The sequence below is a fragment of the Thunnus maccoyii genome, chromosome 21 (genome assembly GCF_910596095.1).
Source record: "Thunnus maccoyii chromosome 21, fThuMac1.1, whole genome shotgun sequence".
Taxonomy (NCBI): Eukaryota; Metazoa; Chordata; class Actinopteri; order Scombriformes; family Scombridae; genus Thunnus; species Thunnus maccoyii.
The window spans coordinates 14,962,557-14,980,185 of record NC_056553.1 but is presented as its reverse complement, the minus strand read 5'-3'; the positions used below and the strand labels follow the sequence as shown (position 1 = coordinate 14,980,185).

Genomic DNA, 17,629 nt, shown 5'->3' with positions numbered 1-17,629 from the left:
CGCACGTCATTTGATGCTCCTATGGCGCACTCCAGGCATCAGATTTGAAATGCCAACACCACAGAACCAACACAGATTTGTCCTGTTGTTCTTTGTATTTACTGCATGAGTTGGATGGAATGAATGGATGAAAAGGAGAAATGCAGAGGAGGAAAATGAAACTAGCGTCTGTTTCCACAGTAAATCATCTGTTGAGTGTTTGATGGTTATTTATTTGTGCTTAACCGCCACTGAAACAATCAGAAAATATCATTTTATTTCTCTCATTCACCATCTTTGTTCTTGCAACTGCTAACTCTCCTCACTCAACCACTGCCATGCTGTCTCTCTCTCTCTCTCACTCTTACTCTCAGCTTGTTCATGCTATCTCTCTCTTTTTCGGCTGCAAAAAAAGCAGCTTTGGTCGCTGGGTCCTCATTTGATGCTCCAAAATTGAAACAAGGTCGGAGTAGGGGTGTAAAGGAAGTTTGAAGTGCCTCATAACGCTTTTGGTGCATGTTTAGCCATTTAAAACAATAGGTGTACTTCAAAACGAACGCATCAGATGCTTTCAGTGCATTTGGGCCTTTATTGCAGCTGCTTTCAAGAACAGCATGAGAGTGTGTGGCCTATTGGACCAGGTGTGCAAGGGTAAAATGGAACAAAAATGGGCAGGGGGGAATAACTGCATTAGGGTATTCACCGCCGTCAAAGGACTATTTGAGGAGCTCATGGGCAGACAGAAACACAAGGTTGAGTGGTACATCGAGCCTGCTTGGCCATTCATCAGCCTGGGCAACACAATGGGAAATTGAACACAATGCAAATGCAGAGGGGCCAATTCATCAGTGTTTGGGCAACAGAGGGTAAATAATGGTGGTACCAGTGTTGATACGCCTACCCAAGGTTGGCAGGAGTTGAGGGCAGGGAGCTGAGGGAGGGACAAAGGGGGTAGAAGGACAATACTGAACAGATGTGAGATATAAAGTGGGATTCACCTGGACGGAGGAAAGAAATTGTGCTTTAAGGTTGCTGTTTTTATAGTTAATTCTCTGGCTGTGTTAGCTCTAAATTATGTCATAGATTCTCTCATTAGTCCAGTATATTGTGAAGTAAAGTCCTTGTCTTTTTTTTTTTTTCACTTGAAAGTGGAACAACGTATTGACCTTTTGCTCTTGACAATGTTTTCCAGATCAGTGAGGATGAGAGTAGAGGTTGACAGGGAGAGGGAGGCCTCTTCAGGCTGTTGAGACACTGCAGAAAAAAAAACTTTAAGTACCAGATATTAACTCCAATCAAGGCCATAGGGAGGGCTGACTCATGTTTGAATGCCCGACTTTTTCCACTTCAACCTCCGATTGCCTCTCAGTTTGAGTACATGCACAAGTTCATGTAATGTGGAAGATTTTCTACTTATACTGTTTATGATTCTGTAAGTGTCCCCCTGTCTTGTAAACAGTCCCTCAGACAAACCTTTATATCTCTCCTAAGTGACTGAACCCCTTCTACTCCCAGGAATTACCGAAGACCAAATCCAAGGGGCGGCCTCAGAAGACATAGGGGCAATGAAAGCATAAAAAGTTCTCAGATCATCACTAGCATCATCACTTTTTTTTTTTACAAAGGTCCCCTTTCTCTCCACTTTCTGATGTTCCTGGCTTTTTTTCTATTTTTTTATTACCTCCAAGCAAGGAGGGCATTTACTGAGGAGATTATGGTTGCTGGGCTCATGCTCAATCGATCTCAGAGTCTCAACTCGATATGTGCTATAGAGCGGGTTAGACCAGCAGTGTTTAGCTACCACCCTAAGTGTCACTACTCTCTAAACCCTCTATAATATAATGGTATGACTACCAGGTATTCAGAGTTCATTTTCTGCCTCACAGAATGCTTGAAAACAACTCCTACTGCAGCCAAGGGCAGGAAAGGTGGAAGGGATTAATTTTGCCTCCATGTGGCAAAAGACCTGGGTGGCTCTTTTTTACTGCTTTCATCATGTACATGCAAGATGAGATCAGGCTGTCATTGATCATATGGTAATTATATCCACCTCTTTAACATATTATAGACTGTTTGTATTACACTGGCGCTAAGCCTTGTGCTTTGTCAAAGCATACATAGCCTCCCTCTCAGTGCTGCCAGCCATGCAAGAACAAATCACTGCCATTGGGCATTATCTGACAGGGCTGATACATGGGGATGGGGTGAAATCACAGAGACAAGCGTAGGTGTAGCTTTTAGCTTGTTTTCCTTCTGCATGAAAAAAAAAAAATCTCATGCAACTCTTTTGAACATCCGTGCAACCGACATAAAACACACTGAACAACTAACGACTATTTGTGCTCAAACTTTCTTTGTTCACTCTGGCACTTTCAGCACCATATTCCCTTGTAAATCTATTTGATCAATCAGCAATGCATGTAATGTGAGTGGAGCAATGGTGCCAAAGGGGAAATTCATTATAGTCTTTCATATCCAACAACAATAAGAATGACAAATACATGTAAACTCAGACATAGAGGCAACCAAATCTCTGTGCAATTAATCTCCTGTTTTATGCCGGGATGAAAAAGAAGGAAGGAAAGGAAAAGATTTCAGAAGGAGGTGAATGGAAGAATAGCACTTGTGCTCCTCAAACTCCTGCCATTGAACTTAGCCTTCCCCTTGACACTATAGCCCTGGTCCAGTCAAATGCAAAGCAGGGACATTGCACAGGTCATCTTAAATTGGCCCCAAGCCTTGGCAGGGATTATCAGGTCCTATTCTCTCAAGAGAAGATGTCTTGGAGATGAGGGGTTGATTGGGTCAGTGGAATCTCCTCACTGATTCTGCAGGGCCAGCCGAGCGCAGGATGAAATAAAGAAGAGGGGATGATTGGGTGCACAGATGGCACAGAGCATCTTTAAAAAAAAGCATCTGTGTCCCAGTGAGCGGCCACAAAAGACCGGCCTCGCATGAATCCTCATCTCTCTCCATGGGGGGTTGCTCTGCTTTCTTCCCTCTGTCTGTGTGCTGTCTCACTGCTCCCTGATTCATTTGTGTGCGCCACCCTCCACTCCTTCCTATCCAAAAAATTCAGTCTTCTTATTTCGTCTGACCATTTTTCTCATTTTCCTTTCCAGGCGAATATATAACGCCACTCTCTCCATTCTCCCTTTGCTCCATCTAGCCTTTGTCACTCCCCTGTTTCTCTTTCTCTCCCTCCTCATCCTCTCCCCTGGTTTTCCAGGGTGTAAATGGCAAACATCAAGAGCTGTCTAACCATCAAAGAAACCTTGCTGCTACCACCTAGAAATGTGTGTCAGTGTTTGTATGGTAGCTCAGTAGGTCACAAAATGCTTAGCCCTGCAGGGGTGGGCATGTGGTCTCAAACAATTGTGAAAAAGGAAAGAAAACTGAGAGGGTACAGAAAAAATGTGAATGACAACATGTGGGAGAAGGGGGAAGAAAGACAGATTGAAAAAAAAGCATAATTGCTACCTTGAGCATTTATTCTATTTATGGATGTTTTGTGCAAATTTTACAAGTCACCAGAGGCAGAAAGCAAAGCGTTAGCCCTGAAGTTAGCATTCTTTAATCTCTGTTTAGTAATTCTAATGATTCTCTCTGTGGATGTTAAATTTTTGACCTTACTAGCCTGAAAAGAGCAGAAGAGTTTAGCTAAAACGGTAGCATAATATAAAAGAAATTGCACACGGTGTTAATACCCTAGAAAAAGTAGAAGAGTAACAATGAAATACAGCTGCAGAGTATATGCCATTTTCAGTTTCAAATTGGATTTCAACATGAAAGGTATTAACACTGACTAGACTTTATACCAACTCTCTTTCCCTCCCTCTGTGTATCAACCCACGGCATTGACGACCAAACCCACTGTCACTCCACCGGATGGGAAGTTGTTGTGACATGTGAAATGCTAAACCATTTTACTGTAACAGCTTTAAGTTGTGGGAGCTGGCAGCGTGCTACGACTAGCACGGTGTTTGTCGGAGGCAGGCAGTGCTCTGGATGCCTGTGCCAGCGTGACTGTAAGAGTGGTATGAACAGATGGAACTTCCTCCATAGAGAACATATTCACTCAGGAAAATGTGCAAGTCAGACTGTGGGAGTGTCACAAAAAGACGGAGTTAGAGAGAATTAGCACTCACCTGGATCAGTGTCAGGTCTTCCAGGTTGAGTCTAAAGAGGTGATTTCTGAAAGGAAAAGATGGAAGCATGTGAGGTGATGGAGCTATTTTCTGTGAAACTGAATAAACCAGGCACAAAAATGTGTGGATGTTACAGCATCCCAGCTCAAAGGCCAAAGCTCTGTACAGTATTTATCTATGTTCTCTCTCTAGTCCTTTCATCTTCACCCCCTCCTATCCGTAGTACCACCAGTACAAAGGAATTTCCACTTCCAAAAGTGGTGCATACAGACTTAAACTGCTTAAATAGAAAAGTTGGGAGGTGAAAAACAGTTTAGGGGATGTCGACATACTTATAACTGCTGCATCTGACGCTTCTAAAGTTTTCCCCACTTAGAAATTAAAATTAACCTTAGTCAGGGTACTCATTGTGAATGGTTTTATTCAACCACTGCAGCAACTGACAGAATCTAGGTTTCTTCAAACAGTAATTGGGAGGTTAAAAAAAAAGACTTGATAAAACAAAATACTTTATGCTATTATCTCCTGGAGTTTTATGTGTTTGTGACACAGGGAGCAGGAGAGTAAGAGTGTGAGAGACACTGAAAGAAAATCAAAGCCTGCTGGTGAAACCACGCTCTAATAAGTGCCTGTCCTTGCTCGAAGCTTTTTAAATTTGCAAGGCAGAGACAAAATACTTTCATTGGCATTTTCAACTTTTCAAGAAACATTCAGTTCTAATGAATGCCCTCTCAAGAGAAATATTTTGTATATTGACTAACGATGTCTCAGGCTGTCTTCTAAAACCATTATGAACCATTACCAGAATGAGACCATATGAGATCTGACAATTAAGACTAAAAGCATTATTTATTGTAATTTCTTTTCCCTTTGAGACGTCTGTATTATCCACATTTTGTTGTTTTTTTTTCCTTTGAAAATCTGGTAAGTTTAATGGAATTTTCCAGCAAAAACAACTTTTTCAGAAATTTAACTGAAAGATTTTAGCATAAAAATCAGTATGTCTGATTAATATGTTTTTTTTCTTTACTAAAAAAAAACCCTGTTCTCTTGCAATAACTTTAACAATAACCCATAATTCCCATTTCTTTCATCCCAGCAATAATTTTTTAAAGAGCAGGCATTGTTTTTTTCCATAAAGTAGATGGAGTTACAGTTTAAATGTATCTGCACACCTCTCTACGTACACACAGACATTTTCACACACATACAAAGACTTTCACAGAGATCTATCAATCTCCTGAAGAGTGGGTCAGCCAGGTCTCAGCGTGGCCGTGGCCCCCCGTTTTACTGTATTGATATTTACATCGATCCCTCTTTCCTTCCATTATCACTCATACTTCTAACCCAGCCTGCAGCCATTCATCCAGCCACATCGCCTTTCACAGTTAGACACTTGAGAGCCGTCAAGATGGCACCAAGAACTGAACTAAATTTCTTATTTGATTTTTTGAGTGCTCCAAATACCAAGCGCTGATAGAATTGGCTGAATGATAGCTAAAAATAAAAAATGGCCAGCAAAACCATTATATATATATATATATATATATATATATATACAACAGCTCTGCCATAAAATCTACATTCTACATTATATTGAATGGTATTCCTAATATTTTGTCCACTCCATTAACATACATGTGGGGGGCAAAATATTAGGAACATTTTTCAATATAATGCACTCCAGTACAACACCACCACCCACCACAACCTCAATAATAAACATATAGTAGAATTATCACCTTTCTAACAATGTCAACAAAAACTGAAAATGTATAACCTTCGTAAAAGTAGAATTTATGGCAGAGCTGTTGTATTGGATTGCAATAGATTGCACAGGTATTCCTAATAAAGTGGCCGGTAAGTGTAAATATATATACATATACACATATTCTCAGAATTCTGAGAATAAAGTCAGAATCAATTCACAGATATTCATGAACTTATCATTACCTAATTAATATAGGATCTCCCAGTCTGGTCTCTAGTAACCCATCATTATCTACTATATAATCTTCCATTAGGAACTAATATGTAAGTACTTTTCGGGCTGTAACTACGTGCAATTTTGTGTACCATATAGTGTTACCATGTTTCGTTCTATTGACAACTGAACCGTTAAGAGAAGTGCAGAGCACAGTTCATTTGGAATCAGCCAGAGACTCTAGCAGCGAGTGTATACACCCATCCCACACAACACATTAAAGAACACACAAATTCCCATGAACACAGAGAAATACACACTGTTAAAAGCACAATTTTTTGTGCTTACTAAATGAGAGCATTCCCTTCACACACACACACACGCACACACACACACACACATGCAGCTGGGCTTGAGAAAGACAACTGACTTGGAAACAATTTCCACAGCCATTTCTCTTTGGTTTTTGAAGACATCTATAGAGAAACTGATCATTACTCATGCAATGCACCCACAAACACTGAAAAAGCAGGGAAAGAAAGACAATAAAAGAGCAGACAACAAAAGAAGGAGAACGGATGGGAGACAGGGACAGAAAGAGACAGAGAATAAGAGAAGACAAAGTCAGATATAGGTTACCTGGCCCCGACGATTAGTTCGTTTTGGCCCGGGTCAAAGGTCAGCTGTGAGTAATCCACCGTGCCCTCTGCCTTGAACCTGAAGATCCACGGCTCCATCTCTGCCAACAACACCACAGGACACAACGACAGTGAACCAATGAGAGTAGAGAATTTAAGACAGCACATGACAGCTGTGCTGATGAATTGGCTGCGTTCAGAGGGTCGCTGTAACTTTTCTTAAGACACTCAGAGAGTGGCTCTTAAAGACCAGACTTATAATAACAGCAAGTCTGTAGCTCTTTCCACTACTGCCTTTGTTTAGATTTTTATTAATTTAGGGGAAGACGTATTTGCTCTTTTATATTTACTGATGTTGCTTTGCATTTGAAGTGTAAATATAAAGGCAGTCAAATTTAAATTTTGCATTGCAATAAGTTTAGAAGTTTCCAATAAGTTACATTTACAAATCAAACTAAGGCATGTTCACTAAGAATATAGCTCAAGTGTCTATGCCTGGACAGTGGAAACTGGAATCAAGTAAGTACAGTGAGTAAAGTTTATTTAATATAGCACCTTTCACAGATCAAGGTCACAAAGTGCTTCACAAGAGTAAAACTGTTAAAGAAATGAGACCATAAAAATAGTACAAGATATAATAAAAGAAAAAACAATAAAACATAAGCAACAAGATACCTTAAAAACACACAAAATACAAACACTACACAGACACTGAAGATAAGGAAGGAAAGCAGTCGAGGTGTGTCAGACTATATTTAAAATTTTGGCCTCTATGTATAGGGCAGTAGTGCTAAAAATTATTAGTAGGTGCAAACAGGTGTTGCTACACATCAGCAAAGCCGCGATAACTCCTAAATATTTGCTTTGCTGGATGTCTGTGTACCAACCATGAAAACCGGTGATATTCTGAATCTTTATCACAGCTTAACATAATGTTATTTCAGATCAGTAAAGGTTCAGTTCACGGTTAAGAACCAGCAGCCTCTGGACAAAACAAATCACGCCAGAGCAGATAGCTCCCCATGGACAGTAATCTGAGCAGGAGCACAGGTGGTGGAATGTAACTAAGTATATTTCATTTGACACTTTTAGCTGATAGTACCTATGTTCTTTTATTTAAGTAATATTTTCAATGTGGGACATTAACCTGTAATGGAGTATTGTCCCATTTTCTACTTTTAAGTGAAAAAAAAACATGTCTCCATGCCACTTTTACAGTAAACTAAGAATAGAGGGTGTCTCAATATGTTATAAAGCCCCCCCTTTTTTAGAACAAATTTCATTTCCCTCTGCGTAGGATGTACAAATTAAGTGTGCATAATTGCATTGCACGTAGTTATATTTCTCTGCTATGAAGGCAGCAAGAGGAGCATTTACCATTGTTTGCCACAAAGTTTAACATATTTTGTTATCACAATTCCTTAATAAAACTGTAAGGCTACTTCTTACTTGCCACCACATAGAAATGGGCCCCCTTACTGAGTGAAATGAAGAGGAGATTGAATGAAGAACAAAAAGGTTTAGAGCCTCGGTTAAGGTCACTCATTCAAAAGAACATTTTGCACGGATCAAAGTTCTCGTACATTATGTCATCTTGTCTCAAAAATCCCCAAAACAAAGTGAGACATGAGATCATGTGTGTACAAAATACTGAATTTTAGATGTCCTGTGGCTCAGTGGGAAGTCCTTTGATGTCTATGTACCATTAAAAACTACTGTTGATTGATTGGTTTCCTGGAAATGTATATTGTGCAAGGATCATGCAAGGCCAATGAGACTTGTTATGGAAACTGACCTTGTCTTGTATGGTGAACAGTTAGACACACACACACACATAAAGAAAGCGGGAGAGAGATATCCCAGACAGACACCACAACATGCCTGTTCTCATGGCGCCCAACCCATTAACCCCTGACCAATCGAATCAAAGGCCCCGGCTGGTTGCCAAGCTATGAGGACAGCCTGTCTACCGTCTGGTTACCCGATAGGTTTAGTCGAGGGTGGTCAATCAGTCATTATGGCGGTGTATATGCTCTCCATTGCTCAACACATGCTTGATCTGTAGTCATAATAACTTACCCAGTACTACTGTATACGCAAGTCAAATTACGCTTCAATAAGCCATTACCATAAATGGGACATTTCCTTCACATAGCTAGAACTTAGAACATGCAAGAATATTTTTGAAGACGCCTGAACTCCAGCAAGGCTGAGTTTTTAGCAACGGTTGCTACAGTGATTTTAAGTCATTCATCACTGCATTTGTGAGCTATTTGCAGACTAAAAATTTCAAAGGGACGTTTTTAATTTACCAGGGAGCTTTCCATCAGGGCCGGAACAGAGGGAGAGGACAGCTTGAATATCCTCCTCGAAACACATTATCTGCTTCTTCAGGCACACCTGTCAGACAGCATTTCAAATGAAAGCACGCTCTCCCTTGACTGCATCAAAAGCAAGTCGTTTCGGTGACAAACGTGGGATTTCTGAGTGATTCAAAATGAAGACAAACACAGCAAGAAAACGTGTTTTCCGAAGAACATCTGCCTTTTCCAGCTCACGTAGGGGGACCAAACTCTGGCTCTCCAAACAAAACAATGTCATCTCAAGACATTTTCCCCTTGTTCTCTTTCAAGTCTTCAGTGATGAGTACAAGAAAACTGCAAAAAAAGAAAAAACACAGTGCATCTGACTTCAGGTTTCAAAGCACTAATACATTTTCATTAGCTGTGCTGAAATTAATGTCTGGGAGACCACAACCAACTTCACCGCAAAGATTTCATTTCACTTAATGACTGCTGCTCTGCTTATTCTGGGGGTAGACAAAAAGTTTTGACTTGCCAGGCCTTTGGCTGTATTGGGCTTGTTTTTTATGCCATCGAGAGGATTCCTGGCATACAAATGTAGCTGTGACACCCCCCGGGGGAAGACGGTGCTTGACGAACCCAGCTTCTACCCATAAATCTCCCTGACTCACCAGGGAAGGCTTGCTAACAGGGTGATGGAGTGTGCGTGCGTGCATGTGTTGGTCTGCATGTGTGAGACAGAAAGAGAAAAGAGAGGGTATTTGTTGGAGTGTGCAAAGGGAGCAAAAGGTTCTAATTGAACACAACAGCACTCACAGGATTTATGGCCCTATGTGATGAGGCCAAGGACCATTCATAAACATTCATAAGCAGCATGGATGGTCTCTCCTAAGGCTGTGGAGCTAAATATACAGAGCTTCCCAAAGTCAAATTCATGGGGTTTAGCAGATCACAGTTTGGGTTTACAACAGGGATGCTGAGATGCAAACATCTGGCACATTTGGACAAATTTTTAAAAACAGCACTGCAGGACACTAAGTTAGCTTCACTACAGAGACTAATCACAGCCATTTGATGTGATATTTATTTGTTTTTTGGGGGATTGTAATAGCTAATTTTAGGGGCACCCTAGGGAGTGTTTTATGATCCCATATAGAGCCAACAAATCAACCTTATCGTTAGCTCAGTTGCAAAGGAAACAGTAGGACAACCCCTAGCTAATAAATGTCTATAAAAAAACCCTCTGTAAGAACATCCGCCCCCCCATCTCACTTCCTCGATTTCAGGTCTGCTTTGCCTGTTACATGGGTTCATATCAGATGTGCTTTAAATGCATGTGATAATGTAATCACATCACAGCCATGCTCGTACAGCAGCTGACTGAATCAGGGGATTGGCTTCTGATGAGACGAAGGAGTAATCACACACACATGCAGAATCACACACACGGATTAGGACGAAAATTCAGAACGCAGCCAGGGCTCCAAGCCAACACAAAGCCAACGAACCCACACATACACATACACATATATAAACCTCCCCCCTCCCCTCCCATGGGGTCCCATCTTATCCCCTTAACCCCTGTCTCCCTCCTCCTCAAAATAGAACACCCCATCACTCACATCCCGTTTGTTATTCCTCGCTCTGACACGGAGCAGTTGACACAAAGGCAAAATGACAGGATATATAAATATTTACGCCCAGCATCAGAGGCCACGCCAGTCTTCAGTCTGCCAGCGCTCAAAGTTAACGCTCTACAGTACTGCCAGGCTAGCAACAATGGCAACATGTGGAACCAATTCTCAAACATGAATGGTTTTTCTGTGAGTGGTGTAAATAGAGTGTGGCAGCAGGCGCTCATACAAATGAAGAGCCAATTCACTCTAAATGCAGCTCTGTGGTAATGGGCAGCAGAAGAATTGCAACTATTTGGTCAAGTTGATGTGAGGAAACGATTTGGCTGAGCAGTCAAAACAGCAAACACCTGCTCAGTTTGAGAAAATCTAAAGCAAAAGGCAAGGTCAGTTAAAACCTTTGCGCGCGGCTCTGTGCTCCGGGGTTTCTTCCTATTATGTTATTTCTAGAAAGAAAAACAAGCACATTTTACAGTTAAAAGTCCTCAGACTCAAATTATCATGGCTGTGCTGTGGCCCTTGCGGGCAGTGAGTGAATCAGGCAAAACAAACCACCATGAAACCACAAACAAGTGTGCAATAAAATATTTAAATCTAATATGTATTTAGGAGTGGAGTCGTTTGATTCTTTGAGTGCAGGAAAAGAGACAGCCTTTTAACAAGATGACCAAATCTCTTCAGGCCAATTAAAAAAAAAAGAAAATATATATGTAGGGAATGACATGTGGGACTTTTATTGCAGAGAGGCAAATGAAAGACATACAGATCCAAAAATATGAACAGGCCCTTCATCATTCCATTGGTAGCCTTTCCTCCAATAAAATAAAACATGACTTGAACATAGCTGACCTTGGACATGAATAGAGTCAAGTTTATATTTTGGAATTTAAGTCCAAAGACCTTGGGTATTAAATTTAAAAGAATCATCCCCAAATGACCAATTAAAAGATCTCTGATATCAGTTGTAGCTTATTGCGTTTATGAATGCTATGAGGCTATTTGTTTATTTTCCTGCTTTCACTCCCCTCCCTCTAACGATGTGTTAGCCGTTCAGGGATGATAAAAGCTGAACTTGGTCTGTGGCTGTAAAACAAGTCTGCCGGTTCTCCTCAGAGACATGGCCCTCTGCTTGGCCTGTGAAGGCATTGTTTACACCACAGTTTATAACCTTTAAAAGCCGTCAAGCCTACACCCAGGAACACTTGTTAAATGTAACCCTTTATTAATACAGTATATCTCTGGGGCTTGGAACTACAGTAACACTACAAATGTCACTAGACCTTCGCCAAAATATATCCTTTTCTGGAAATGGGGATGAAGTCTTTCGACATTCCTCCTTGAATAATTCTATAAATTACATACATTTACACTGGACCTCTACTGACGCTATATTGAGACCTTTTTTCGTGAAAGCATGGCAAGTGTACCTTTTGAGTAAACATTTGGGCCACTGCCGCAGAACTGTACAGTGTACTTTTTTTCTGAAACCCTTTATTTCTAAAACCACCATACAAAACAGAGAGCGGTCTTTAGACTATAGCATCCTTGCACCACAGTAGCAGTTCTGTCAGCCAAGTGTTGTGCCAAGTCAGAAAGCCACCATCCCCAGTGGGGTCAAACCCATGTGAGGCACACCCTTCCACAGTCAGGCCACAATCACACAGAGAGAAAGAAACGCTGTCACTGGAACACACTCAGACAAAACTTGACCTTGGCTTCCCATGATAGTTCATAACCACTCTTTGTGCTCTGTATTGTTTAAGTCCTGTTTTTTTTAGTTTTGGAGCTGTTTCAATGAGCCTAACAGCCTCAATAGAATAGTTAAAGGTCCAGTGACACAGGCTACTGAAGGACAGCAACATGTTCTGCTGTTTATTTCCTATAACCTTTACCCTAATGAAAAATCTCATTTAAATTTTTGGACCTCAAGCAAGAAGAAATGCCAAAGACCTTTGATTTGTGAAATTATTGTTTTTTTCAGTTAATTGTCTAATTTCTAAAATGTCAGAAAATTGTGAAAAATACCCATTTCAATGACTCAGAGCCCAAGGTAATGTTGTCAAATTGCTTGTCCCATGAAACAGTCCAAAAGATCAAACTATTCAATTTACAAAGATACAAAACAGAGAAAAGCAAATTCCTCACATTTGAGAAGCTGGAACCAGAAAGTGTTTGCCATTTTATGCTTGATAAATGACTTAAATGAAACCAGGTCAAAACCTATTTTATGGCTGGACTATGTATGGTCAATGTGTGAAACTGTGGCCAATTTGTTACAGCGATAGTCAGCGGTTGTGTCTATAATGTGAATTCTTGGGTATTAAATGTCCATCTGCAATTTTCTGTAGTCGTCCCAGTAATATTTATTGTTAAAGTGTACTGAAGTAGCATCACATTACATGGTTAAGCTACATTTCAGTCAAAAAAAATAAAAAGAGGTTATAAATGCAGTTGCAATAACAATACTTTCCACTCATATCTTGGGATGTTTGATTTGAAAGAGAACTTATTTTAATTCTAATTATAACTATTCTAGTAACCTATTAACTCCCCCTGCTCTTTCATCTGTTTCACTCTGCAGATGTCTCTCATTTTTCACTCTGCATTGAGTGTTTTGTCAGAGTGATGGTTATTTGGGGTGCTTTGACTGTCTGCTCTCCCTCATGCCTCTATGTGCTTTTTTTCTGTCTCTTTCGCGGTCGATGATCATGGAGGCTGTGGTGGAAATTGTAAATTAAAGTTTTGACAGCATTTTGGGTACAAATTCAGGAGGCTCATCTCTGCCCAGTTACCGAAGTTACAGTCAAATCAAGCACACCTGCAAAGCAGCCGCCCCAGGCTACATGAATTGCATGTTTTACCTGCAAGACTCATGTTTTAATGCTGTTGTTCATCATTTGTGATGTGAAGACATAAGAGAAATAAACAGTTTGCATAATAGGCTATTAGTTCAGTTATAAAATCCAAATGCTGAGGGGTCAATCACCTTGTACAGTAGAGGAGGAGACGGTACAGATGCTGGTATGTGTCTGTTTAAACAGGAGTTTAGCCTACTCTTCTGAAGCTGAGAGCGTCAGAGCTCAGAGCAAGACAGTCACTCTGCGTCACACTGCTGTCCTTCACTTCCATCATCTTGCACCAATTCATTTTAAAAGAGCAATGGCCAATGGGGAAACTCCAACACAACCAGCTGACCAATGGTGTAACTTCTTTAATCACTCAGTCACTCACTCACGGACAACCACAGTTAGGGCTGGTCCATGGCTGCCAAAAATCGGTCAATAATCAAAATTGTTGTTGATTAATTTTTTGTAATATGACTAACTGTTTAGTCACAGTTTTCTTTTACAGCATTAGTTTGCTCTTGCAGCTAGGAGACAGTTAGCAAAGTTTAGCATAAAAACTGGAAACGGGGAAACAGCTAGTCAACCTCTGTCTGCCTACCCTTCTAAAGCTCACAAATGAACACGTTATATCTTATTTGCTACTATAGGCTATACAAACTTGTATAAAGACAACAGTTTGTGGTTTTAATGTGTTATGTGGTGAGCTTTAAAGATATTGGTTGGTGGATTTTGTTACCTTTGGACCGAGCTAGGCTAGCTGTTTCCCCCTGTTTCTAATACTCTTTATGTTAAGCTAAGCTAACTGGCTACTGGCTGCAGCTTCATACTTAGCATACAGACATAAGAGTGGTATCAATCTTCTTATCTAAATCAGAAACATCAGGCACCGCTAGTGTTTTTCACTATTCACACATGCAGCTACATTCAGGACCATTTCCATCTTACACCTTTTCACATATGCCATGGCAATGCCAGAATAGATGGGGCAAGGGACAGTCCAGCAGATGGTAGCCATGAAACACTTATGGATGCCAACTGCCATAAAACTCAACAGAAGAAGAAAATGGGGCAAGGCCAGATGTACATGTATGCGGCAGAAGACTCTTGTTATTTTGGCGGATGAGGAGCTGTTTTTGTCCGGTAACGATGTTCTTGTCAAGTATTTAATATTCAACAAGTTGCAAGACAACTCACCTGCGAAAGTATTGGCAAGGCAACCGCAAACTAGTTGCGGATTCAAATACATCATCAGTGGAATCTTGTGATTGGTTTCTAACGTAACCCTTTAGGTGCAGCCGTACTGGCATTTTCCCTGAAATGTTACTAGGTCTTGAAGTGGGAAACTGGCGGTATAGATTTCCCTGAATATCGATACCTGCTCCCAGTCACACATGATCCTATGTAAGAAATGTTTCTGAACATTTCAGGGATAGACTGCATATGTGAAAGGGGCTTAAGACTCAGCCCACAGCTCTAAATGTATGTTTGTGTATGTCCAAAAGGATAAGGTTCGCTTTAGCAGAGTGTGAATGTTGTGTTGTTGTGATTCACAGGGGTATATTTAATGTGTTTGTAGTCCTCCCAGCCTGGCTGAAGAGGAGCCATGGCAGCCTGGCACTGCACATTCTCAACAACCAGGGATTACACTACATTACATGGAGCACAATGCCTCACAAAAGAGAATGATAATAGGTTTAACGAGATGTTTCTCTTCACTCACACACTGTTTGTGCGTATGTGTATGCTTGCATATGCATATATGTGTTGGCATATTCTGTAATGACTCACAGCTTTTTTGCGTTTATTGCAAAAAAAGCGAGGGCTATAATTTGGCAGTCTGAAAAAGCTTTGTATACTGTACAACTTGGAACAATGAGATGTGTTTGAACCGCACAAAGACTACCATCAGGCCATGAAAGGAAAGTTATTAAAAAACAGAGGGGAAAATAACTGTGAAGGCAAAGATAAATGGACATCTTCATGAGACCATGGGAAGCAGCTGCTCTGTAAAGGTGCTGATTCTTACACATGGTGAGAATAAATAATACTGGGAGGGAAGTAAACAAAGTATAATGATAAAACCTCTATAAAAAGGAAACTTCATGTACTTTCACATGACAGCAAAAAAAAACCTTTGGTTGTGCAAAGTCTGTAGAGCTTTAGAGCATTATAACCAGAGCAATAAAGCTGATGTATAGACAGTAAATAACTTTGTGAGCAACTTTGGGTGAACTTTTTGAGGTCAAGAGACTTTACAATGCAATGGAATTAACATGCATGCTGCACTGGTTTCTGCATTAATGCAATTCTAGTACTTCTAGAAGCAGTTGTTTTCTTCACTCAAGCACATAAAAGTACTTCAAACAAAGAAAAGAAAAAGCTGATCATTGTCTTCAACAGCTTCCCTATTCTCTATTCCATAACTTTAACTACCAGAACTTGAATAAAAAAACATACATGGAAACACATTGCTCTAGAAATGAACAACTATGTTGTACGCTGGTGCAGTGACAACTGGAGAAAATAACTGCCCCATCAGTATGTAAATTACAGGCTCAATGCTAAATGTGCCCTCAAGCTTCAGGCTTGTGAGACACAAGAGAGAGCCTGTATGTGTGAACAGGAGTTAATGTAGCAATAACTGATCAAGCCAAACTTTAACGCAAAGTGAAATCTGTCTGTCATGCATCTAAAGGGACAATGAAAAAAAGTTACAACATATTTTCCCACAGAACTTGCCAGCCAACACTTTTCATATGGACTACTTCTCTGGTAGAAAATAGTTGAAACTGTGGAAACTGTTCACAGCAAAGCCTGTGGACTATTTTAATATATGGCCAAATAAAACCAAGATTGCACTGAAGGTAAGTGAGTATGTTTTTTGTAATTTGGGTAAACTTCACCTTTCCATTTACCATACATCATCTACTATTATCTAATATATTTCCACTAGTGCTCCAGAGACTATTATCTACTTCCCTGCAGTAAGAAACTGTATCATTGTATCATCATAGCGGATCATTCAGACACTGAACCACAGACAGAGTGAAGTCTCTGAGTTTCTCTCCCTTTCTTTTCTTCTCTTCTGTACAGTAGGCTTTGTGTTAGTGAACCATGCCTGATTGCTAACTGAAATGTCGACCCTCTTTATTAATGTTCCTATATTTCAAACAAAGCATTAAGCCAGTGGAGCTTAATGGGCCATTCTGGTACATTAGAGAAAGCAAACGCATTGACCACAGCTGACCCAAGAACTGGTGTATGATCCCCCCCTTGCGCAGAGAGCACAAGGCGGGAACGCATCACGTTAGCTGGGTAGTTAGTCATCATCACTGCACTCAATTGGCGCAGAGGGAAGAGTGCCACCTCAGCTAACAATGAAGTGACAAAGGCTGGGAAGAAAATTGGAGTGAGAGAGAGAAAAAGGGTTGAAGAGGGAGAGTAGTACACAAAATGTTAGTTTTGGTATGCATGTGGATCTTTGCACACATGCAGTGACCTTGGTCTTCCAGTCAATTTCTTCCTAGACAGAATGCTATGTGATTATCTGACTAGAACTCTGCTGGACTGAAAACAGCTCAATGACATTTTGCTACTCCGCAGTGGGCAGACAGAAGTGCATTGATCGCTATTGATACTTTCATTCAACACAGCATTTCATTACAGTTTAGTTGTTCAATAGCAATGTAAGATCAAGGGGAAAGGCAATGAAATCTGACGCAGAATACATACTTCATCTAAAAACTGCACAGTCATGTAGTTAACACATATAAGGAAGATTGTGTCTGCTTGTGCATGAAGAAAAGAACAGGGAGCAAATAAAGGATGGGAAGGAAAGAGGAAAATGAAAAAGGAAAGTAAGGAATGATGTAAATTATTTTGATCACAAAGAAGCAACCAGAAAAGTCTACAATTCACTTATTTTGAGTTGAACAAGTATGTCAGCCTAATGTCACCTGGATTTTGTGTTTTCAAGGATCAAATATAAGACGGTCCTTTCTAGAAATTACTTTTACTCAACATCACCTTTTCTTCTTGCTAGAAAATACAGTATACATTAGGGATATGAAGATTCACCGATTTGCATCGGTGCACCAGCATAAACGTTCATGATGCACTTGCCCGATTAAAAAAAAGATTTAAAAAACGTGCCCGCG

At 40.4% G+C, this 17,629-nt stretch overlaps 1 protein-coding gene across 2 annotated transcripts in view; it reads right to left on the bottom strand.

Moving 5' to 3' along the window:
• sema5a (sema domain, seven thrombospondin repeats (type 1 and type 1-like), transmembrane domain (TM) and short cytoplasmic domain, (semaphorin) 5A) overlaps window positions 1-17,629 on the bottom strand; it is a 125,073-nt gene that overhangs the window by 73,013 nt on the left and 34,431 nt on the right. The window contains exons 1-3 of one of the 2 annotated variants that reach the window (XM_042400077.1): window positions 9,002-9,081; window positions 6,691-6,790; window positions 4,128-4,173 (exon numbers count right to left, since the gene is read on the bottom strand). In XM_042400077.1, the coding sequence (XP_042256011.1) occupies window positions 4,128-4,173; window positions 6,691-6,790; window positions 9,002-9,068 (213 nt within the window). In that variant the 5' untranslated portion in view covers window positions 9,069-9,081. Of the gene's footprint in view, window positions 1-4,127; window positions 4,174-6,690; window positions 6,791-9,001; window positions 9,082-17,629 lie in introns of those variants that run through there. The other variant, XM_042400075.1, reaches the window with a different exon arrangement.